General features: G+C 37.2%; 1 protein-coding gene across 1 annotated transcript in view; it reads right to left on the bottom strand.

Annotated features, from left to right (window-relative positions):
* The window catches only part of Dnah11 (dynein axonemal heavy chain 11), a 302,556-nt gene that overhangs the window by 243,355 nt on the left and 34,446 nt on the right, over positions 1–24,755 (bottom strand). Inside the window, 7 exon segments of the mRNA XM_074065140.1 lie at positions 185–517; positions 5,435–5,827; positions 5,960–6,064; positions 8,021–8,216; positions 8,770–8,894; positions 9,203–9,340; positions 14,627–14,743. Of these exon segments, the coding sequence (XP_073921241.1) occupies positions 185–517; positions 5,435–5,827; positions 5,960–6,064; positions 8,021–8,216; positions 8,770–8,894; positions 9,203–9,340; positions 14,627–14,743 (1,407 nt within the window).

Here is a 24,755-nt window from a genome sequence, read left to right as displayed (position 1 = left end):
ACCAAGCACGTATATTTATTCAAAAATTCTTATGTTACCTATCAGTTATACGTAACACAACATTATTCAGGTAATTCTTCAAAATAAAAAATTATGTTGCCATTACCAACTTCTTTTTGTGTGTGTCCCATTATCCCAGTTTATTTTTGGATTATTAAGTGAACACCCATTTTCCAAGAAATACCTGATAGTTCGCTATATCCAGATGTGCTGCTACTCGCTGCATCTGGGCAGACATCCTAAAACTACTGCAGAGCATTTCCTCCACCAGGTCATAGAAGCCATCCACAGCCTCCCTTTCTAAAGGAGGTTTAAACACTATCTCAGGTGGCATCAAGATCATTTGTGCTTGAAAAAATAGTTCAGGTTTCGATTGCTTCTCTGTATTCATCAGGAAGAAGTCTAAGTCATGCAAGATAGCCTGAAAGAAGCCTTCCACCACAATGTCATCAATGAATTCCACATAAATTTTCCAGGTGTCCAGAGAAGGGTTGGCTTTGAGAAGCTTCCTGTTTTCCTAGAAACAGACAAGTGTTAAAAGATGAATATTGACAATAACAAATATAAAAACAAGAGCTTCCCATCACAACGGCTTGTTAGAGAAAGGACTGAATTTTTGTGTACATCACAGGAAGAGTCAAATGCTAGGCTGCAGAATCTTGAGGTGGATGCCAAAGATCTAAGCAGGATTTTATAAACATTACATTCATATACAATGTACATCCAAAAGTCATTCTTTAAAGGAGAAATCTACATGAAGACTGCTATCTTCAAATACAGATAAGAAATATACTAGCTTCCGATAAACTCTAGAAGAATTGAACCTGGCTCTAGTTCTTGCTCTGTCCCGAACTCTACATAATCTTAAACTTTCCTTCTGGGACCCTGCCTCTAAATGAACAAAGTGGTCCTTCTAAGAACATTATTTTGGGGATTCTGAAGAGCAGTAAACCAGGGAAGTTTGTACACATTCTTGAAGACTCACTGTGTTACTACTATATTAAGTCCATTGAATTTGATTTATTCTAATTGTCTCTATCCCTTATTCAAACACAAATTCAACATTTGTTATTTTAAAAAATCTCTTGCACATGTACAGCCTATGGGAAACCCAGTTTGGGAAACAATGGACTGGTGACATCTCAGCTGCTTTTGTGCTTCCAAAAGATGAGCTTTTCTACCTCAGCACTTCCCAAGAACATGGATGAAATAACAGGCAAATCAGTGTAGCAAAACAGGGCCACAAAACAGAGGTGTGGTTAGGGAGGATTGCTATAGGTCAGGCATACAGTGTGCTAGGCCTAGAGACACAGACATGAACAGATCACATGGGCAACAAGGGACTACCTGTGTAGCAAAGATTTCATAGTCCACACAGGTTAGCCATCAGATGCCCAGGGCGGAAACTACAACACAGAGAAAAGGCAACACTGGAATGAGAACTGATAAGGTGGACTCTACTCTCTGCTTTCTTTGATTATTCTCTGCTGTGGATACATGAGCCTGGAGACAAAGGTACATTATACAAGAATAAGAACTACAGAGGTGAATCTAGCTCCTGATGAGGCAAGGCAGAGAGAGGAAAGAAATCTAGGGGTCTGTTGTCCTCAAACTTAAGAATTGCTGCTCTTGGAGATACTATGTTGCCCACCATCTAGCTGGAAACATTCCCATCTGTTAGTCTATATGACTACTGGGGTATGGACCCCAGTAGTTGCAAAATGCACATCCCGGGAAACTATACCCAGCAGCCTCATTCCTTTGTAGGCAGTAGAAAGGAAAAGCATAGGTCTGAGAGCAAAAGCAAAAAGAATCCTAAAGACCATCTTATTAAGTCTCCTCATGTTAAAGATATGAAAATAAAGACCCAGAACACAGCCACTGTCACCCTGGAAGGAACTTAGCAGCTGAGCCAGGACTAAAAGCCAGCCATCTTATGTTATGGTCCTTTTCTGATACATCATGGTCATATACTTTTTCATACCAAGAGAAAACAGTTTATAACACGGTTGTAGCATTTGTAACAAATGTTGTAAAAGAAGAAAGAACAGAAAGGGGAGCCATTAAATGATTATGCAGGTTCCTTCTAGAACCATTGTCCATTGTTCTGCCCTTCTTTCTTCTCTCTCCACCTGAAACTCTTCTAGATGAATCACTGACATCCCATAAGCCAAAGGATGCAGCAGGAAGAGTCAGACTGGGTGTCCCTGTAGCTTTCCCCAACCCACAGTCCTCATCAGCAGCATGAGAACTGGGTTCACAGTCAGGCACTGAGAAGTCAAAAGTGGGGAAATCACCCAAAGGACACAGTGCATGAGTCATTAAACTTCAGTTTGAACTTTGCCTGTAATTCCTTTAATCAGAAGTCCTCTTCTGAGAATTATGACTTCAAAGCTTCTTAGTTTTTGACTTAAAAAAACTAGAATCCATTTATTAGAAAAATTCCAACCTTATTCCTTGAAAGAATATCACAAAACTTTGTTTGATAATGGTTTTGAGTCATGTCTTGTATGGACCAACTTTCAATTTGAATCAGGATTCATAAATCTTAATGGTTAAAAGTGCCTAGATTGGAGTTTGGGGAGTACATTATTTTATTATCAAGAAAATATAACAACAACAACAAAAAAACTAGTTCTGATTCAACATCTGTCCTCTGTGAGACAGATTCTAATGCATAAAAGCAGTTGTAGAAGTATTCTAAAATCAAATAATAAATAACTCATAGCACCCCACAGAATCCCTAGGGATACTCAGTGCAGTACTTATTCCAGATACTGGAGAAAAGATGAATTTCCAGACATATACCTTCTTCACGTGTCAGAACAGCTACAAGATTCTCTCCTGGATACCCATGACTTAGGCAGCACTGAACATGGCTTTGGTCACACCTTGACTTCAGACTTCTAGCCTCTGGACCACGAGAAAATAAATTTCTATCATTTTAAAACCCCCATTTGTGGCACTTCATTGCAGTATCCCAAGGATACTAGCACAGGCCATGCAGAGAAGACAGAGGCAAAGTCTTCATCCCAGTGAATTGTCATGAGTAGAAGTGACAACTTAGAACTTTCAGACAACCTTGGAAGTCAACAGAAACTTCAAAGCCCATGTTAATTTTTTTGCTTCTTTTGACTTCTTTTTTTGATACACATATTCACTATAGCCTATCAAATGTACCACCTCTTCCATTTTGGTAAGAAAACCTACCCCTCAGAAAAGAAAAGAATGATAAAGCATCAGTAATATCATAAAACATAACATCTGTGAAGGTAGAGGATGCAACAATGTGTACTGAAAGCTGTTGAAAATGGGGGGTGGGCAGTAAAGGGGTAAGGGAGAGTAATGGAAGGGGTTGAACGGACCAAAGTAAAGTATAACCCATGACAAAGATACATTGAGAAACCCCTTTGAATACCAACTTAAATAATGAAAGACCAAACCGTAAAATAGGTACAGTATGTGTGTGTGGCGTGAGGGTGTGACAAAGAGAGAGGGAGGGTGAATGAAGGAGATTAAGGTGAGGGTATATGGTTGATTGACTTCATGTACTTATATGAAATAGAACAAAGAAACTTCTTGCAATTGCTTTAAGTGGGGCAGAGAGGATGGGGGTGATCTAACAAATATACAATATCAGAAAAAAAGCCTAATCAGAATTGTCACTATGAATCCCCTCCTACAATAAATATACCCTAATAAAAATTTATAATAAAAAAAGAAAATTTACTCCTCAAACACTTCCTTCACTTATTTTCCAGGCCCATACTTTCTCCTTGTTTTCCTCCTGCTGTGCCACTGTGCCATTTCTGTACTCCTGGCTGCTTCTCCTTTCTTCTGTCTCCTAAAGGGACAATGACACCTGGGCCAACTGTCCTTGATAGTCTTTTATTTTGTAGCTACACCCATGTTCTCAGTGATCTCTTCCCACCTCCTGCCTTAAATATCATTGCTGCCCAATTCTCTTTAATTTGCATTTCTTTCCAGGATGATTCCTTTCCTGAACTCCACACCAGTAAATCTAACTGCAACCCAACTCTCCAACTTGACTAACAGACACCTCAAAGTGCAGCTTCCAAAACTGAAATCCTGATCTTCCCGTCCACACCTCCTCCTCCTATATTGTCCCTGTCTGAATGGGTCACAACCTCATCTCGCCAAGTTGATCAGTACAAAACTCATAGATTAATACTTCACATCTCTCTCTTCATCATCCATAGCTAGCTGATTAGAAAACTGTTTGCTTTACTTCATTCCAAATATATGCAGAATGCAACTGTTTCTAATCACTTCCACTGCTATCACTGATTCAGGCATCAGTTATTTCATGTGTGGTCTGAATGTTTGTGTACCCACCCCCCAAATTCATATGCTGAAATTCTAAAACCAAGGAATGGGAAAAAGAGGTGGGGCTTTGGGCAAGTGATTAGATCTTGGGGGAAGAGCCTTCAGGAGTGGGACTAGTATCTTGTCAGAAAGGCTCAAGGGAGCTTGTGTGACCCTTCCACCATGTGAGGACAGAGCAGTTTGCAATCCATTTGAGAGCTGTCCCCAGAATTGGACCATGCTGGCACCTTGATCTCCCTAAGTGTGAGAACAAAATGTATATGGTTCCTAATCAACCCAATTTATTTTGTGATAGCAGCCTAAATAGACCAAGATCTCTAGATTACAGCTAAAGCAACCTACCAGATCTCAGTGCTTCTTCTCTTGCCTCCCTATAGACTCAAGAGAGAGAACCTTTGAAAACTCAAATCTTATTCTTCTCCAAAGAAGGCTGCAGTGGCTCCCCACTGACCTTGAAGTAATTAATAGCCAGTGTCTTCACAAAGGCCTGTAAAGTCTCACTTAAGCAGCTTGTTCCCTCCTCACACAGGTTAGCACCTGACCTCATTTCACCTACTTTCCACTTTGATCCCTCTGTTCTTAGTCTCTTACTTCCCTGGTCTTCCCTAAACACACCCAGTGAGTCCTGCCAACTGGCTATTTTATCTTCCTAAAACACCCTCCACTCCAATGCTCACTTAGCTGACTCTACAGCCTTCGTCAAGTCTTTGCTCAAATTTTACCTTTTCATTGATGCTGCCCCTAACTGTGCTATTTCAACTGCACCCTAACCCCCACACTCCAGGATTCTCCTCATTCTGCTCTAACCTGATCTTTTTTCTTCAGCATTTCCAATTCTAACACACTCATACTTATTTTGTCTGTTGCTTGGTACCCCTCTTCCTTGTTCCATAACAGCAAGGATCTTTGTTCAGTTCGATGATAATTCTCAACAACCTAGACTATTTCCACTTGAAATGCTTAACAGAACCATTCATAGAGTTCTGTCAGGCCCAGTAAGAGTCTTGCAATATTAGGTTAAGTATTTTTGCTCTTCTCTAAACAAAATGAAAAGACCTATAACTTTTGAAATCTTCAAAGCAATTACCTCTACCAAGTTGTGTATCTTGCAGCCATCTTCCTGGATTAGCTTGTATTTTTTAGCAAACAAATCCCTCTTGTCCTCCAGGGTCAAGGCTATATCCCTTCTGTACTCTTTCTTGGGCAGGAGTGGACACTCCGCCCAGCCTTGCATCATCTGCTGGATAGCTTGTATATTGTTCTGTGTGTGCACCACTCTACACTCCAACTCGGTGGTGGCCACTTGCACCTTCTCCACATAGTCCCAGCAGTCATCCTGCCATGTCAGCCAGGTCGCCGCAGCTTTGAGTTGTTCATCAACAGCCCCCAGCTCATCTTCAATCAGAGGGTATTCAACTTCTAGAAGAGTCTGTTTCAGTTTATTGTACCCTTGCACAAGAAGTTCAAGTTTCCCAATGTACTAAACAAAGAAACCCCAAAACAAAAAGGGTCAAATACTCTTGATCAGAGTGGCATCAAAATGTCATATTCTACTATTTAAAATTCAAAACACTTCCATTCAAAATATGAGTAAGTAACTAAAACCACAAACCTTTAAAAGAATGTTCCTTTTCTGGAAGATGGCTAAGGCTGAATCCGGTATGTCAGATTTCTTTAGCATCAAAAGGTATTTCACTTCTCTCAACACAGCCATGAGCTATTCAAAGATGATTCAGAATTATTGTACATTTTAAGAATGTCATTTTAACACAAGTTTAATTTGAAGCACTTAAAATTTCATCCAATGATTACTATATTTCCAAGACATCAAGGTAAATACACTTTTGTTTCATATGCTTTTTAAAACCCCAAATAATACATTCCTTAATATAATAGAGATACATGAGTGCTGCTGTGTTTATAACATATACTAGTTTTTTAATTAAAGTTTCATCATGAAAGTTAAGTCTTGGGAAATCTATAGACTGTGTAGAATGAAGAACAGTTACACTTTTTGTGGACAGGGGCATGTTTTTATTAATTGTAACTTCTTTCAAAGGAAAAATAAGCTTTTATATGGTGGTGAAATTAATGGTAATTTGAACTATCCCTAAAACATTTCAAGAAATTAGTTTCTGTAAGTTGGTTTTATGAAATCAGAAGGTAGAGGATCATCAGCTCTCTAGATCAAATATTTATATATACGTGCTGAGTTTCATTAACAAAATAAAGTAATACTAGTCTTTGTATATGTTTCAGGGAAACACCAGAATTAGAGTGCAGGGTATGACCCTCATACTCAGTGAGGCTAATTCTCCCACTTTCTAGTTGTGCACTTGACTGCTGAGAAGACTCTGGATAAGCACTAATAGTGAAAAGATTATCTTCATACCAAAAAATTCAGTTGCTGTTTAAGCTACACCTTTTTGGTCATGAAAATTTATAAAGAAACTTACTCTTTACTATAAAGTATATCCATGGTAGGTAAATAGAAAAGAAAGCTTATTTTCTACCTGTTCTCTAGCAAGCCTAAAAGACTTGGAGGTAAGTTGTTTAAAATACACATACATATAAATGTATTCACATATACACATACCTAATACTTACTAGAGGTGCACATACTGTATTCTATAACTTGTACACACACATTCATATACACACAATCACTAATAAGATTTCTGTACTCTCGCTGCTACTTAACAGGTAATGACATGAGGAAATGATTGAGAAAACATGACATTTCCCTTTGTGATATGATATGTCATTGGACACAAAAGATCTGTTCAATAAAGGCAATATTCATCCTGAGTATTACTTAAGTATCATTATTTTTATATTAATAAGTTACTTCATATTTTTGATAAAACTTATTTTTTAAAATTACCATCAATTTAACCACCATAAACAAGCCTATTTTTCATTTGAAAGAAACTATGATCAACAGAAATTTAACATTGTCTAGAAAAAAGCATGCTGAGTCTTTATTTCATTTCATTTGTGGATTTCCCAAATCTTAACTTACATGATAAAGACTTTTTATCATATAAAAGGGGACAATACTGAAGATTGAACTTAAGGCCTCATGCTTGCTAGGTAAGTACTCTACTGCTTAATCATACCCTGAGCCGTTTTGCTTTTAGTTTTTCAGATAGGGTCTTTCACTTTTGACTGGGCCAGCCTCAAACGATGATTTTCTTACCTCAAACTCCTAAGTAACTGGGATTACAGGTGTGAGCCACCATGCCTGGCTCATAATAAAGTTTTAATTAATTAAAAAGCTGGTATATGTTATGAAAATATTCAGGGATGGTAAAGACCAAAGATTTATTTCAATTGAGCTAACATTTATTATTACCAAGTGTTAGACACCATTCTAAAAATATAAAACACAAAGAAGAAAAGGAATGATTCCTACTTTCACAGTTCACTACCAAGTGAGGGTGGGGTGGCAAAGAAGCAATTACAAGAGAAAATAATAAAGATAAAGAAAGAATTTAAGAAAAAAATCTGTAAAAGCTTTACTAGAAGGTGTTTAAGTTCCTCACAGAACTGACATTTTCCCAAAATTAAGGATAAATGGTTGGAAACATATTTATAACTATATCAGAAAGTATTTTAGAAATATAATAAGAACAGAATCTACAAAACATCTCAGAAAAACAAATCTCCCTACCTTTGGGTCAAAGTTGACACTAAGAAGACCATTCATGGCACTGAATTTGACCAAGGGTTGATTCAAATTGAATTCACAGATTTCATCCACATGAATTTTCCATTCATTATAAATATGGTTTTCAAATTGGTCTAGCAAAGTGGTCATTTCAACATACTTCTGATAAACTGTAGTTTCATCAGGATTGTCCAAGAATCTGAAGGAATAAGATTTCTTACTTTTCTATATATTGACAGATTATAGCTTATTTTATGATACAATACATAACTCAAAATATATAGAATATAATACATTATAAACAATAATGAAGAGAAACAAAAATCAAGTAATGGTTTTGAGTTGTTATTGCTTTTGGTTTAAAAGCAAGAAAATATAATAATGAATGGAGCTCTGAAGATTTTCTTAAACATCAATAGCAACAAGTCACCAATTTCTACAAAGACATGAAAAAGGCACAAAGAACTACACAGTAACAGTTGTGTTTGTTATTGGACAAAGGGAAAAATAAAAAACTCCAAACATATTATGGGTGAAAAGAGAAAAGGATCTGAAAACATGTAAATAAATGAAGTTAAAAGAGTTCCCCTAAAAAATATTCCAAAACCATGGTGATGAATCCCTCTCAGCAAACCCAATAGTGAAACAAATGAAATAAGGCAATAACTTCTTAAGTGCCAAAATAAACAGCTTGCTGCCTTATTAAAAAAAAAAAACCCATAACATTCACATATGAAATAAGCCCAACTTACAGATAATGGAGAGATGTAAAGTTTGACCAAAATGTTTGAAGGCGTTCAAGAACCTCTTTGGCCCACTTGATATTTCCGGAAGTAAATGGCATATTCTTGTGAAGAACTACCTGTCCATGTTCAATCTGCAAGTTGATTTTTTGTGATGAGGAAGAAAGGGAACATTTAATCAGGGTGCTTCCAACCTTGTGAGCAATCACTCATTTTGGTACTTTTAACAGTGGTATATAACATATGTGTTTAATAATTTGATTCATAGAAAGTTATGGTCCCAAAGCAAGTTCTTCATCTCCACAAGAAAACCCATTAAATAAAAGTATTAAAAATTTAGTGCCTTATATCTAATCTTTAGCTATAAATGAATATAATTCTAGATGATGGGCATTACACACAAAATAATATTGTGAATGTGCTCCACCTTACCACCACTTACCTGTTTCACGTGCTCATTATATAATTGCTTACACATATCCAACTCTGTATTAAACATATTCACTAACGTGCTGTAATGTGGGCTGAAAATTTCCATGACAACTGGTTTCTCCAGAAAATTCCCAAATATGGTCAAAAGCTATAAAAAAAATTAAAGAAAAGTTAAAAACTATGAAATTTTCATACAAACATTCAGTTCACAACTTTTCCCATTAAACCTTTTATATGACTTTTCCTCTGAAAAGTCAAGAACCCTAAAATATCCTGTCATACCTCAGAATAAAAACATAGTTTTGTATTTTCCTGAAATTTCTACATAGCCAATAAACCAAATTCTAGATGTAACTTCTTTTTCTCAGTGGAAATTGAGGAAGGTCAGAGAAATGATCCACTAGCCCCTGCTCATGGCTAATATTACTTCATGATGGGTGTCAGAAAATATTTTTGGAAATGTGAATGTAAAAATAGAAGCAAGGCTTATATGTATACTATTTGTTCTTCCCTCTTATGTATGCATTTTTTAGATATAAGAATATCCATATTCATATGGAGGCCTTCCTGGTCACACTGCCAATAATTGTGCCAAATATACCAATTCCAGTGAGTCTTCTTTCCACAGCTGTTGGTGCACCCCCCAAGAAGCTAACTACACCTAACAATAGCCTGTGGCAACAATGGTCACTGTCCCCAAAACAACCATTTCTTGGTAGGCATACCCTTTGATATGAATGCCTGGCTCATCAGACCTAATCAGATTCTCTGTTTCTTAGAAACAGTCAGCACATGGTTGACTGAATCTATGCCAGCTAAAGTCATAGGAGATCAGAAACTAATAGTGAGCAGTGGAAGCCAATGGAGAGTGGGACAGAAAAAGCATGTCATATGAACTCAACAGGATCACACTGACAACAAGGCAGAAGAGTGGAGGTTGGCACCCTCCTCTTGCTCAATGAAACTTCTAGCACTACTTTCATGATGCTGAGCTAAGCGACCCTAACCTTGCTTTCCCGTTAGCCTCTATCTTGTTTACTCCCAATGTGAATTTTTCTGTGTGCTAGCATGAGATGGCTTTCACTGAAATCAAAATGATGTAACTGATATTTCTATGTGACCAGTGTTTATACAGTACTATATGTGCCAACCACTATTTATTAAGAGCCTAAAACATGCTATTTTTGACTACTCCAGATAAGAAAATAGTTGTGGAGAGAGAATAATTTTCCAAAACTCATATGACTAGTGGCAGAACTGGGATTTAAAACCAGATCATCTGGTACCTAGGTCTATGCTTCAATGCATAGCCTCTTATCAGCTAAGAGTATGTTATAAGAGTATGACATCACTGAAAGGTATGTCATACTGTCCCCTCTTGCACAAGATTTTGATTTCTATGATTTCATTTACCACTGGTTAATTGCAGGTGAAAATTATCAAATGAAAAATTCCAGAAATAAACAATTCATGTGCTTCAAGTAACTTTTATTATATTACAGTTAGAATTATTCTGTTTCTTATTAGTTATTACCATTACTCTCTTACTGTACCTAATTTATAAACTAAACTATCATGGCTGTAAGTACAGGAGAAAACAGCATACACAGGGCTCAGTGCTTCAAAGTTTCAGGCATCCATTGGGGGGTTCAGAATGTATCCCTGTGGACAGGGGAGATTACCGGATTTTATTATTTGTTTTTTTCATATGGACCTCATAATAGGCCCACTATTAGGCATTTTACGCAAATATTTTCTTTAAAAGACATCTCAAAATGACAATATATTTAAGATGGCATAAAACCTGTGTACAAGGCTTCTGCGTTATAAGCAAGACAAAAAAAATTGTGTTCTTTTTTCCTTAGGAAAATAGTAAGTGTCCCTCAAAACTTATTCTATAAAAGCTTCATTTTAAAACTTCTGCAACAGTTTCCATAAACTACCCTCAATGAAAAAATTATATAAACTAAAATGGAAATCTATCTACATCTTAGTGGCCAATTTAGACAAAAACAATCTGGCTCTTTCTGGTAACATCAAGTACAACTGGAGCAGAAACTACTGCATATTTTTAAGTCTGCTTGGTTAGTGCTACCTAGCAAAATGTAAATTATTAACTTTTTCTCAAAGTTATTTTTTTGTTGAGTTTGGACTTCATGTAAATTCAAAAGTCAACACTGTTTCATAGATTTAACAAAGAGTACCCCAGCAACAACTGGGAAATACATTTCACAATACCACTTTTCAAGCACTTATATTCACAACTGATATAAGACCAGATGCTTCCTAGCTACATCTACATGTTTAGTGGTACTTAAAATAACAAGTGTGAAAGAAGAAAGACAGAGACAATACTCTCGGGGGAAGTTGTAAAGCCATGAAGTAGTAACAGAAGTTTCAACCTCTTAAGGTAGTTTACATTGTCATAATCACTCATCATCACAAAAGACATCACAGAAGACACTGGAACCTCTTACGTCCTTATTGTGGCAGAATCAGGAGCTTTGGTATGAAAGGTATAGATTTTCCTTTGCTTTGACCTCAAAAGGCTAAAGATTGATTTCCACCATGTTGCTTTCTCTAAATGTCCCATTTAAGGTCTGTAAGGTTTATATTTTCTTCTACTCCTCAGTTTCCTAATGTAATAAAGCTTTTCACAACTCTGCTGCCAATGTCCAAAGTAGTACAAAATTTATATCTTTCAAGGATTTATGTCTTTCAAAGATTTTTTAGAGGGCACCTAAAGCTCATATACTTTACAATTTTATAGTTTTCATACAGGTTGAATATATCTTATCTGAAATGCTTGGGCTCAAAGATGTTTCATTTTCAGATTTTTAAAATTTGAAATATTTGCATATTCATAATGAGATATCTTGGGGAGGGCCCATGTCAAAACACAAAATTCATTTATTTCATATGTATCAGATATACAGACTGAACATAATTATATATGATATTTTAATACTTTTGTACATCAAACAAAGTTTCATGGTACGTTAGTTTTGCTATCATTGTGACAAAATACCTGAGAGAAACAATTTATAGAAGGAAGGATTTGTTTGCTCAGGGTTCAGGGGTTTCGGTCCATGATGCAGGAAGGAGGGGGTGGGGCAGCTTATATCATAACAGACAAAAAGCAGAGCAGAGCTGGACCAGGAAGGGGCCAGGGCAAACTACAGCCCCAAGGACATACTCTCCAATGTCCTACTTCTACAATTCTAATTGTCTGTTCATATTTTCACTCCATCAATGGATTAAACCATTCATTAGGTCAGAGCCCTTGTGATTAATCATTTCTGGAAAGTCCTCACAGACACACACAGGTGGGCTTTCCTAATCTCCCTGACATCTCTCAATCCAGTCAAACTGACAGTCAGGATTCACCATCATCTATGGTGTGGAATTTTCCACCTGTGGGTGATATTGGAGCTCAGAAGGCTTTGGATTCTGGAGCATTTCTGATTTCTGAGTTTTGGAGTAGGGCATTCAACCTACATGTTGTCTAAAGTCTTTTCTAGACCCTTTTATTTTCCTTACATATTTCAGTTCCCTTTCATGCAAATTTTTGAATGCTACTTATTAGTGCTGTGGTTTTTAGTGACTGCCAGCATTCTAGGTTTTGAAGTACTAGAATAATGTTTAGTTTTTTTCTTGGCCATGTCATTGAAAAGAGCAGACATCAAATTGTCATCTTCAGAGAGCACCCTACAACTATTTCTTCCTTGGAACCAACAATAAGTGGTCAGAATTCATCAACCTGTATCTATGGTTAAAATCATTTTTTCCCTAAAGTACACAACCCTGTAATTTTTTTTCTGCTGCTATGACTCTTCCAGCAGTTTACCCTCATCAATGTGTTATTTTGATACTCAATTTACCAGTTAGTTTAACTAACCTCATGCAGTTATTTAGTGCCTGCTGTCTACAAGGAACTGCAGAAGGCAACCTAAATCTAACGAAAGCAATATGATTATGCCCTATCATCACAAAGTTTATATGGGCAGAATTTCATCTTATGTTTTTTCAGTAGTCAAGGTACAAATATGGCAAAAGCTGTTTAAAACCACATGACAATAAGGCAAGAGATAATACTATTTAGAAAAATTTAATTCTCATGTAATCGTTGTGAGAAGGGCAAGAAGACTTGAATTAGATTTCTAATTAGGCTGAATTAGAGATCTCTGTAATTGAGATTTCACTCTCCATTCATCTGTTTCCTTACAAAAGCACAAAAGAAACAAGTTCCAATAACAGAAATATGATAGATTACTACAATGCTAGAAAAATAATAGTGTTGAATTCTGTTATAAAGGCAAGAAAAAAAAATATGAGTGACTGCTAAGTGGGAAAGACCACAAAAGAGGATCAGAATAGGTTGTCATTTGTGACCAAGAGAAGTATTTATGAATATCTAGTCTAAGAAAAACAGTGACAGTATTAAACATAATAGTAATCGTACCTGAGAAATGAGATAACAACAAGCTGCATATTTTAGCCAACGGCATCTCAGGTAGACCAAGGAGTTTTTTTAAAAAACAAAGTACCATTTCTGCCTAATGAATTCTCCATGTTAACGTGTTAATTTGAAGCCAGAGGACATTGGGGACCACTCCCTGGTCAATTCACTTGAATTTGAAGGTCAAAATCAAACAGTATCTTTTGTAAAAAATCTGTCTGCTGTTTCATTTTGCACTGCTATCCTCGACAAACTGTGCCCATGATTCCCCAACATGTTTCTTTAGAGAGCGAATAATTTTTCTTTGGGGGATGTCACCTAATTGTTAATTTGCACTTGTACTTCTCGTCTTTGACCAGCAAATTTCACATAGCATTCCTATTACCACATTAAAGCTTTCAATTTTGGGGAACTATCAAGATGCATTTCTTTTATGCAATTCTTAATACGCATACTTACTTAATCAGTTCTATGGCAAAAACATTCATGTTATAATATTTCTGAAACTGGAATGCCTTTTACAACCAATGGAATAATTATTTAGCAATTATTTCTTTATTGGTGTATAAGCATGCCACACACCTGATGAAACACAATATTTAAACTGCTATGTTTGTTTCTGTCAGAGTAGTAAAGGAGGCAGGAGAACCTGACATATAGAAACAATGGGAAAGAAATTCCTGAGTTAACTGGTATTTTTCACTTTTCACTGGCTTAACATTGAACCATTATTTCACTGACCAGGCCAAACTTGCTTTAAAGATAATGAGAGTGAAAAACACTGTGGATGCCAGAAAGAATCAACAGCTAAATGTCCTAAAAATGACCTTGCTGAACTAAATTTCATTATTCAGTAGTGCTGAATTGAAGGGAATGCAACTAATGTAGTCAGTACTTCACCTGAATGGGAAAAGAATGCATTTGCCCTCTCAGCTAACAGTTTAGGAATCATTTCCTCATAACTTCTTCACTAACCTTAAACGCAGCTTCCAAACCACTGCAGTTACAGAAACCTTCACAAAGGAGCGTCCCGAGCCTTCTGTTAAAATCCAAAGTTTTGGACTTAAACACAACATAATCACTTTCGAACTCCTATAAAATTCAAAGTAAAACATTAGTTGACAGGAAAGAATGTAACAGTGAAGATAGCAGTCACATAAGCACAACCACTCTCTCCTCTCTTTTGCATGAGTTCATTTTCCATACCACGATTCCAGGGGAGATCAACAGACAGCTTTATCTGATTGTGCGAGTGGCCACCTTCTAGGGACACTGACTGTTTAGTGCTGTCACACCATGTTTTCACATTCCTTCTCACTAGCTCAAACCTGACATCAGGACTTCGACCCACATCCTTACACATGAGCACAGGTCTGCCTTTCTTCCTCCATTTCTTTTGATTATAAATGAAAATTAAAGCTTTTTCAGAAGAGACTATCTTTATTATAACTTTAGACTATCTATAAATTTGAATAGGAAGCATTTTTTCATGGAATGGAAAAATGTGAGAACTAAAATCTGCAAGTTTGAGAGAAAATATCATTAGTGGTACAGAAGTAGCTGAACTACTAATATTTCCCCAGTTTCTTATTAATATGCAGCTAACCACCCTCAGTTTCCTCCCAAAACATATCCACCCACTCCATAATTACAAGGAAGGAAATGGTGAGCAAACTGTGATCATCTTCATAGCACCACAAGTAATTCCATCTTTGGGGAAGCTATCCCTGGAATGCATAAACGCCCTCTTGCGTAGAGCTGGGCACCCAGAAGTGCACGCTACAGATTTAACTTAATGAAGGCTTTTGTCACCTCAGAAACTGTGTCCCATCTATTAACAATACTGCTGAGAGCTATAATAATAATAATGACAGCTATATTCATTTACTTCTGTTCTAAATGCTTTGTGTTAACTCAGTCCTCACAACAACATATGACAGATAATATTTGTTCTGTTTTGTAAGTGACACAACAAAGTCAGAGCAGTTAAATAATTTGTTGGACAAATGCAAGGCTCTGAGTTCAAACCCCAGTACCACCAAAAACAGAGAATTTTTTGCACAAAAACATACCATTGATAAATGACAAGGCCATAATATAAAGCCAGATTATCTGGCACAACCATGAGGCTGTTTCTACGAAGACCCACACCTGTGACAGTCTGATGTTTGTGTCACCTCAACACTCCTATTTTGAAATTTTAATACATTATGAAGTGGTGCCTTTAGGAGGTGATTAGTCAGTAAGGGCAGGGCCCTTGAATGAATAGGCTTAGTATCCTTATAATGAGGCCCGAGAGAGACTCCTCAGTCTACCTGCTACATGAGGACACAGCCAGAGTTGCTATGAACCAGAAAACAGCCCTCACCAGAAAACGGCCCTCACCAGACACTAAATAAACTGTTCCTTCATCTTGGAATTCCCAGCCTCCAGAATTGTGAAAAGTAATTTTCTCATGTTTATAACCCATGCAATTTATGGTATTTTTTACAGCACACTAAACAGTCCGAGAAAGTACCTTACACTGAATTTATTAACTCAGTTAGCAAAACAGAGTGCAACATCAAAGTCCTAGAACACTTTGTCATATACTACAACATTACATTTGCCATCAAGAACAAGACTCCACCTCTGAATTACAGCCAGTCTCTTCATTCAAGGATCACTGACTTCTAAAAGTAAACACAACTTCCTGAACAACTTTTAACAAGCCTAACACATCCCTCTTCTCGGTAGATTAACAAAGGGTACAATTTATAATCCTCCAAAATTATTTTAACACTTAAAGATAAGAAACAACTCAGGGAGGGAGAAATGCTGGTCTCCATCCCAGATGTCTCCTGCTCACCCCCCATGTGACCTTGAAATCACAGTGATCTTGTACAAATCTGAGCCCATCATTTTCTCTATAAAGTTGCTCCTTTTATATACACACTCTAACAGAAGCTTGGGGTCACCCTTTGACTCCTTTCTCTCTGACAGGTGCTGTCCATCTTCTCTCCTGTCTCCTCACTGTGTTCCTGTTTTCCATCTCTCCTGGCACTGCTTTGGCCTGACCCACCATGACTGTTCATCTGGAGTGCTTTAGCCACTGTCTACTCTCTTTGCCACTAGCCTTGTCTCATTCACCACCCCCCAAATTGTAGCCTAAGTAATCTTTCGAAAATGGAAGTCTTGGGCTGGTGGCATGGTTCAAGTAGTAGAGTACCAGCCTAGCAAGCGCACACCTCAAATTCAAACCCCAGTACCTCCCAAAAAAATGAAGTCTTGTGTCACTCTCTGACTCATACCCTTTATTATTAGCATATTATAGTTGTACATTATGACTTTTATGTAAGGGCTTATAATATATCTTAGATTCACCCCTCCATCTTTCTCCTTTCTCCCTCTTTCCCCATTCTTAGAACAATTTCCACAGGTCTCATTGTTCTATTCTCATACATGAATAAAAATCCTTCCACTGTCTTCACCCTCCTTCACCCTTTCCTTATGCCCTCCCCTCTCCCACTGGTACCCTCCCCCTAGGCAGGACCTGTTTTTATCTTCCTGTCTTTTCATTTGTGAAAAAAGAACATTTTTGTTAGTTTGTGATAGTAATTCAGGGGTTTTGTTGTGACAATTCCATATATACATGTATTATACCCTGACTAGTTCATTCTCTCCATTACTCTCCCTCCTATCCCATTCCTCTTCTGGCAGTGACTTCAACAGTTTTCAGTGTTTCACATTCACACGTGTATAGAAAGCACATCAACCCTATTCACTCTCTTTCTTCATTTACCCTCCTCATAATCCTTTAATTTGTGATCTCAGTTCAAAATCCTGAATTTCTTAAGATAAAGTCTGAAAAACTGAGCATAATCCACAAGGCCCCATGTGGCCTGAACCTTACTTATTGCTTCTGCCTACTCAGATAATTCTCCAAAGTTCACAGTTTAGGATCTAGCCATGCCCACCACATCTCTCCCTCTCTCCCTCTTGCTTCCTTTCTATTTATTTTCTGGGTCTCCATGTCTTTTCATCTCTGGAAAAGTACCTTTTGCAAATGTTCTCCCCGCACTCTGTTCTCGTCAAACCCTAGCCCTGAGCGCTGCATAGTAATTGCCTGCCTGTATTCTCCCCTGGATTTTTAAGTCTTTAAGCCTAATGGCCAGGCTTTTTTTTTTTTTTTTCCACAGTTACAGTACCAATATTTCAGAGTTCCCGGCTCATAGCTGTTTCTCAATAAATATTTATTGGATAATAAATGATGAGCTAGTATTACTTGGGAGTCATTGCAAAAACGTTTCCATTTTCTGGAAACTACGAAATTGCCTTTATTAGCACCACGGGAAACTATCAAAGGGTTTTAATTAGAGAAAAGGCCTGGTTTGACTTACATGTAAAGGCACTCAAGTTGCTGGGTGGAAAAGAGATTAATGGAGCCAAGACAGGCCAGAGGGAGCAGTTTAGGGGCAAAGCAATAAACCAGGTCAGAAATGAGTCATAGGTACATTTGTAGGGCCTATCTGGAAGAACTGAATGTTTGTTGTGAAAAAAATGGAGTCAGATTACACAACTCCACGGTTTTGTGCTAATAGCCAATTACTTGTTACATTTAATGAGTTGAAGACAGTCAAGAGTAGGTTTGGGGGTGGGCAAAGAAAGGATCTGGCTCTGACATGTTAATTTTCAGATGTCTATTAAATATCTCAGTGCAAATGGTGAGTAGGCAGTTGAATGCATGCTATGTGTTCAGGACTCAGTGAAGGAATTTCACTGTTAAATATCACGTGCTCAATTTTTGGTAGGTGTTCTTTATCAAACCATGGAAGTTCTCTATTCCTATATTTCTGAGGGTATTTTTTATTATTATTAGCATATGACAGGTGTACAAGGGTTTACATTGTGATGTTTGTATTCTGAGGGTCTTTTGTTGTTGTGAATGGGTGTTGAAATTGGTCAAATTCATTTTATGCATTGATTAACACAACTATAGACTTTTTCTTTTCTGGCCTATTAATATGGAAATTACGCTAGAAACTCCAAATATTAATTTCAAATTCAAATCAAATACTAAAACAGCCTTGTATTCCTAGGATAAATCCCTACTGAACATAGTGTCTAATTATTTTCATTTTGGTGGGAAAAATAAAATTAGAACTTTCAAAAATATTCTTATATCCTGAATTGCATTTGACAGTAATTTGTTAATTTGTATAGTTTTCCTTTTTCTTTTTTTTTTTTTTTTTGCATTAACTTGCCTGGTTTCAGTTTCCAGATTCATAACAAACTGGGAAGTCCTCCCTCCTCTTCTGCTTCTAGAAGAGTTTGTGTAGAATTGGTGGTAATTCTTAAATATTTGGTAAAATTCTCCAATAAAACATCTTGGTGGATTGACCCTTTTGTCATTATATAATGTCTTTCTGTAGCAATTTTCTTTGCTATGAAATCTACTTTATCTGGCTTTTTTAGCCATTAAGATGTTCCTTTGATTAATAGTTGTATGTGCTTTCTTCTGTCCAATTGTTCTTAATCTGCCCATACTATTTTTGAAGACAATTTCTTGAAGAAAGCTTATAATTGGTTCATGTGTTTTAATCTACTCTGTCAATCTCTGTTTTTGAGTATATTTAAATAATGTATAGTTAATGTATTTTTTGTTGCAGTAGGACATAAGTCTGCTATTTCACTTTTTTTTTTTTTCACTTTTCTCTCTCCATATTTTCTTTTTTTCTATCTCACCGTGTTAGTCAGATTTTTGTCACAGTGACAAATACCTGGTTATGGGAGGAAGACTTTACTTTTGCTCACGGTTTCAGAAGTTACAGTCCATGGTCAGTTGGATGCATTGGTTCTAGGAGTGTGGTGAGGTAGAGGTAGAACATCATGGCATAAGGACATGATTGGGCACAGCCATTCACTTCATGGCAACCAGGAAGGACCAGGATATATTTTTCAAATACACACCCTAATCTCCTATTTTGTCCAACCAGGCCCCACCTTGCACAATTTCACCACCTCCCAATAGTCTAATCAAATTCTGAATCCATCAGTGGGTTAAATGATTGATTAGGTTGGAACCCTCATGATCTAATGATCTCTAGAAATACTCTCAGAAGCATATGAGGGGTTTGAATCATGACTCTCCTAGGTGTCTCTCAGTCCAATCAAGGTAACAATCATGATTAATCACATCATACTCTATAATTATCTGTACATTTTTAGAATTATATCCAAATTTATAGTTTCAAGTATATTCCTTTGCATTTCTCCTGAAATGCATTTTATACACTTTTATTACATTATAAATACATTACTTATGACTGTCTGATGTTGTCATCATTTCACCACTTCCAGAGAAGTATAAAACTTTACTTCCCAAGATCACGAGTCAAGGAAGAATCATAAAAGAAATTAAGAATACCATGAAACAAACAGAAAATAAACTTTTAGTATACCACAATTTCAGGCATGCAATGGGAGGAGTACAAAAAAGGAATGCTATAAATGCAAACACTACAAAAAGATTTCAAGTAGATAACAGTGTTACATTTTGAAGGATTTAAGAAGGAAGTGCAAATAAATCTCAAAGTTAGCATAAAGAGTAATACAGACTACAGTGGAAATAGAGAACAACAACAAAAAAATCAACAAAACCAAAAGGTTGGTTCATTGGAAAAAAATCAAAATTGATGAACTTCTAACTAGATTGACTAAGAGAGAAAATACTCAAATTATTAAAATGAAAGTGGAGGGGGGAATCCAAAATGGCAGCTAGGGTACAGAAGCAGAAAGCCTAAGCTCTGTGACTCTAGAAACCTCCTTGAGATGCTGAAGCTACACTTGGGTAATTCTGATTGCTTCTAGCCAAAATAATAACTAATATCATATTAGGTGCAGAAAAGCATTCAAAGACTAACCCTTAAATAAGCCTTTAATTGCATCTAACAGCTGTAACTTGTGGCACAGCCAGCAAGGCAGGTCTGCCCCTGGGAAACCTTCCTCCCTACCCCTCACTGATTCTTTCTCTCTCTGGTTTTTCTTTTTTTTTTCCCTTTCCTTCTCCTTCTCACATCAAGCAGAAAACAGAACATCAATCAGGATCAAATTCTGCAAAATCCGGTCCTGAACCCCTAGCCCATGAAAAGCCTCCCCATGCTGTGCTGCACTGAGAACAGTTGCTGCCATTTTTCCCCATCACTGCCAGCTCCAAACCTGCCTGGACATGGACTGGTAAAACAAATAGGTGAGCATCATGCACCATGTGCAACTCCCCTATCCACACCCCAGTACATAAACCAGCTCAGCCCCTGGGGCAGACTGAACCACTCCCCCAACAAAACTGAAAAGCATAAACAATGAACTGCAATCTAACACTGACAGCAGAGGTGGGGAGTGCTGAATCTGCCCAAGAGAATGGGGGTGGGGCAAGGAGCTAAACTCTTAGCACTGAACTCTCAGTGAGCAAACACAGGAAAGACAGCAGAGGCTGACAGCGGTGGGTAGGGCAACAAGCCACCTCCCAAAGAAGGGCAGGTAGCGGATGCCAGAGCTGATATCCTGGGCAGAGGGCAGCATTCAGAACTGAACTGTCCCACCTTGCTGGGGGAGGAGCTGACCAAACAGATCTGCAGCTGAAGGATAACATAGCTGCTGGCTGGTGAAAACAACAGCTCCGACCACCCTGCATGAACTGGCAGACTTACCTCACCTCACAATTTCAATTAAATTTGTGGACAGAAGAACCAAAAATTACTCACAAGCCAGTTATCTGGTAAGCCCATGTAAGAGCTTCTGTTTATATGCCAATAGCAGGACTGAATGCCGGAGGAATAACTTCAGAACTTAAACCAAAGACTAAATTCTATTGCTCCTGAACCTGGTGTTTTTTATCATGCTTTTCTTTCTTTTTTATTATTGTGATCTTTTTTTGAAATTTTATTTTATTTTTATTCCTATTTTCTTTCTATATTATTAACTTCAACTTCACTATCTGCTCATCCCTATTCTTACCCCCTTCACTCTCCCTCCTTCTCCTGTGCTATAATGCATTGTTCTCCCTCCCAACTACTCTTTCTGCTTCTTCTCATCCACTCTCCCCATGTCATCACCTTCCTTTCCCATCTTCCCCCATACTGTTACCATATGCCCCTCCCTCCTACAAACTCACCACCTGCTGACTAGCTTACTGGCCAACAACCCCATTCCCTGCAATCCCTGACACAAGCACCCTACACTACAACAGAAATATACCTGAACATGCACAAGGGCAACAAAACCCAGCAGCCCCCATACCACTTCCCCCACTACCCCACTCCACTTCCGGCCCCCCTTTTAGTGCCACCTTCACCAATTTCCCAAATTTCTATATCTAGCCTAACAAGCATTACCCCCCCAACTCCCAGTGTTTATAGATAATATCACCAATCATATATTATACATTAATATATAAACTGGTCGGGCATTGAACCTATGAATTAGTTATTGCAAAATTACACCTCCAGGCCACAGACAGAAATAGCACACCAACTTAGTTAACAACAAAGACAGTCACAACACAAAAATTAAGTCAAGAGAAAGAAAACAGTCCATTAAAACCACCAACTAGCCTATCAAGAACATAGTTGCACACCACCAAGTGGGGCAATGGGAAGAAGAAGGGATAGAAATCACTCTCCTCAAAAAAATAAGTCAATAAGGATTCAGTGGGAAATGAAGAAAATGAATACCCAGTTCCTGACCCCAACAAAACAATGATACATGTCACTGAGGAGCCCAGTGATGCCCACAAAAACACCCTCAAAGAAGAAATCTTGCAAGAAATCACTGAGAAATTCAAGGAGAAGACACTAGACATGGTTAGCCAAAATGTACAAGATGCACTCAAGAAATTTGAAGACACCAAAAATAAAGAATATGAGAAGACACAGAAACAAATAAATGAACTCAGAGATGACTTAAACAAACACCAAAGTAAAACAAAGGACACTATAAAAAGAGAGAGAAATGAATTAAAGATGAAAATAAAAATATAAAAAGAGGAGTTGACCAAAGATACAGAAAACCTCAGAAAAAAAAGAATCAAACAGAAACAAAAAATACAGTAGAAGGCCACTCCAGCAGACTAGAACAAGTGGAAGACAGAATCTCAGAACTCAAAGATAAAATAGAACTTGAAGAAAAAAGCAGAAGAAATCTTAGTAAAACAACTCAAGAGCTGTGAAAGGACTATGCAAAAACTCAGTGACTCCATCAAAAGACCAAACTTGAGAATCATGGGCATTGAAGAAAGAGAAGAGGTCCAAGCAAAAAGGATTCATAATATATTCAATAAAATAATAACAGAAAATTTCCCAAATCTCGAGAAAGTTTTGCCCATTCGGGTACAGTAAGCCTCCAGGATCCCAAACAGACTTTACCAAAATAGAACTACCCCATGACATATTATCATTAAAATAATAAGCACAAAGAATAGAGAAAGAATACCGAAGGCTGTAAAAGAGAAAAAACAAATAATATATGAAGGTAAACACATCAAAATCACAGCAGATTTCTCAGCGGAAACCTTAAAAGGAAGAAGGGCATGGAGTGAGGTATTTTGGGAACTGAATGAAAATAACTTCAACTCCAGGACTCTACCACTCAAAATAGATGGAGCAATAAAAATCTTTCACGATAAGCAGAAACTAAAACAATCTATGACCATCAAGCCACCACTGCCGAAGATTCTCCAAGGAATTCTGCACACAGGAGATGAAAGCAAACAAAACCACAAGAGGACAGGAAGTAGCAAACCACAGGAGAATAAAAGACAAGGAATCAGAGAGTAGCATTGATTCAGCTGCACACAATCAAACCCTTAAACAACAAAAACGACTAAATGGCAGGAATTACCACATACCTATCAATATTAACAATGAATGTCAACAGACCCAACTCCCCCATCAAAAGACATCATCTGGCAGACTGAATTAAAAAGGAAGATCCAACAATCTGTTATTTACAAGAGACCCATCTCATTGAGGGAAATAAACACTGGCTTAGGGTGAAAGACTGGAAGAAGATTTACGAAGCCAATGGCCCCTGAAAACAAGCAGGAGTAGCAAAACTTATATCAGACAAAGTAGATTTCAAACTTACATTGATCAAATGAGATAAGGACATTTCATACTAATGAAAGGGGAAATACACCAAAAGGAAATAACAATTATCAACCTATATGAACCCAATGTCAGTGTACCCAATTTTATCAAACATACTCTAAAGGACTTAAAAGCACATATAGACTCCAACAAAGTGGTAGGGGGACACTTTAATACCCCCTATTACCAATAGATAGGTCATCCAAACAAAAAATCAATAAAGACATTCTAGAACTAAAAACACCATAGATCAAATGGACTTAACTGATGTCTACAGAATATTTTATCCACAATATACATTCTTCTCAGCAGCCCATGGAACTCCCTCCAAAATTGATCATATCTTAGGTCACAAAGCAAGCCTCAGCAAATGTAAGAAAACAGAAATAATCCCACACATTCTATCTGATCAAATGCATTAAAACTAGAACTCAACAACAAACACAACAGCAGAAAATGTGCAAATCATTGAAAGCTGAATAACATGAATAACACATTGCTCAATGATCAGTGTGTCATAGATAAAATAAGAGAGGAAATTAGCACATATGAATAATAAAAGAAAAATGAAAAAAAAAAAAAAAGAGAGGAAATTAAAAGGTTCCTGGAAGTTAATGAAAATGAAAACACCACCTACCAGAACTTATTGGGCACAGCAAAGGCAGCCCTAAGAGGAAAGTTTATAGCCATGAGTGGACATATTAAAAGGATAGAAAGATCTCAAATAAACGACCTAATGCTACATCTCAAACTCCTAGAAAAAACAAGAACAAGCAAAACCCAAAACAAGAAGGAGAGAAATAATAAAAATAAGGGCCTTTCTTAAATTTATTCCTAGGTGTTTGATTTTTTGAGAATAGATCTACAACTAGTAAGGAAATTGAATCAGTACTCAAAACCTTCCTAACAAAGAAACGCCCTGGATCAGATAAATTTACTAGTGAATTCTACCAAACATTTAAAGGAGAATTAATATCCAC

The sequence above is a fragment of the Castor canadensis genome, chromosome 2 (assembly GCF_047511655.1).
Source record: "Castor canadensis chromosome 2, mCasCan1.hap1v2, whole genome shotgun sequence".
Lineage (NCBI taxonomy): Eukaryota > Metazoa > Chordata > Mammalia > Rodentia > Castoridae > Castor > Castor canadensis.
This window is presented reverse-complemented; position numbering and strand designations above follow the sequence as displayed.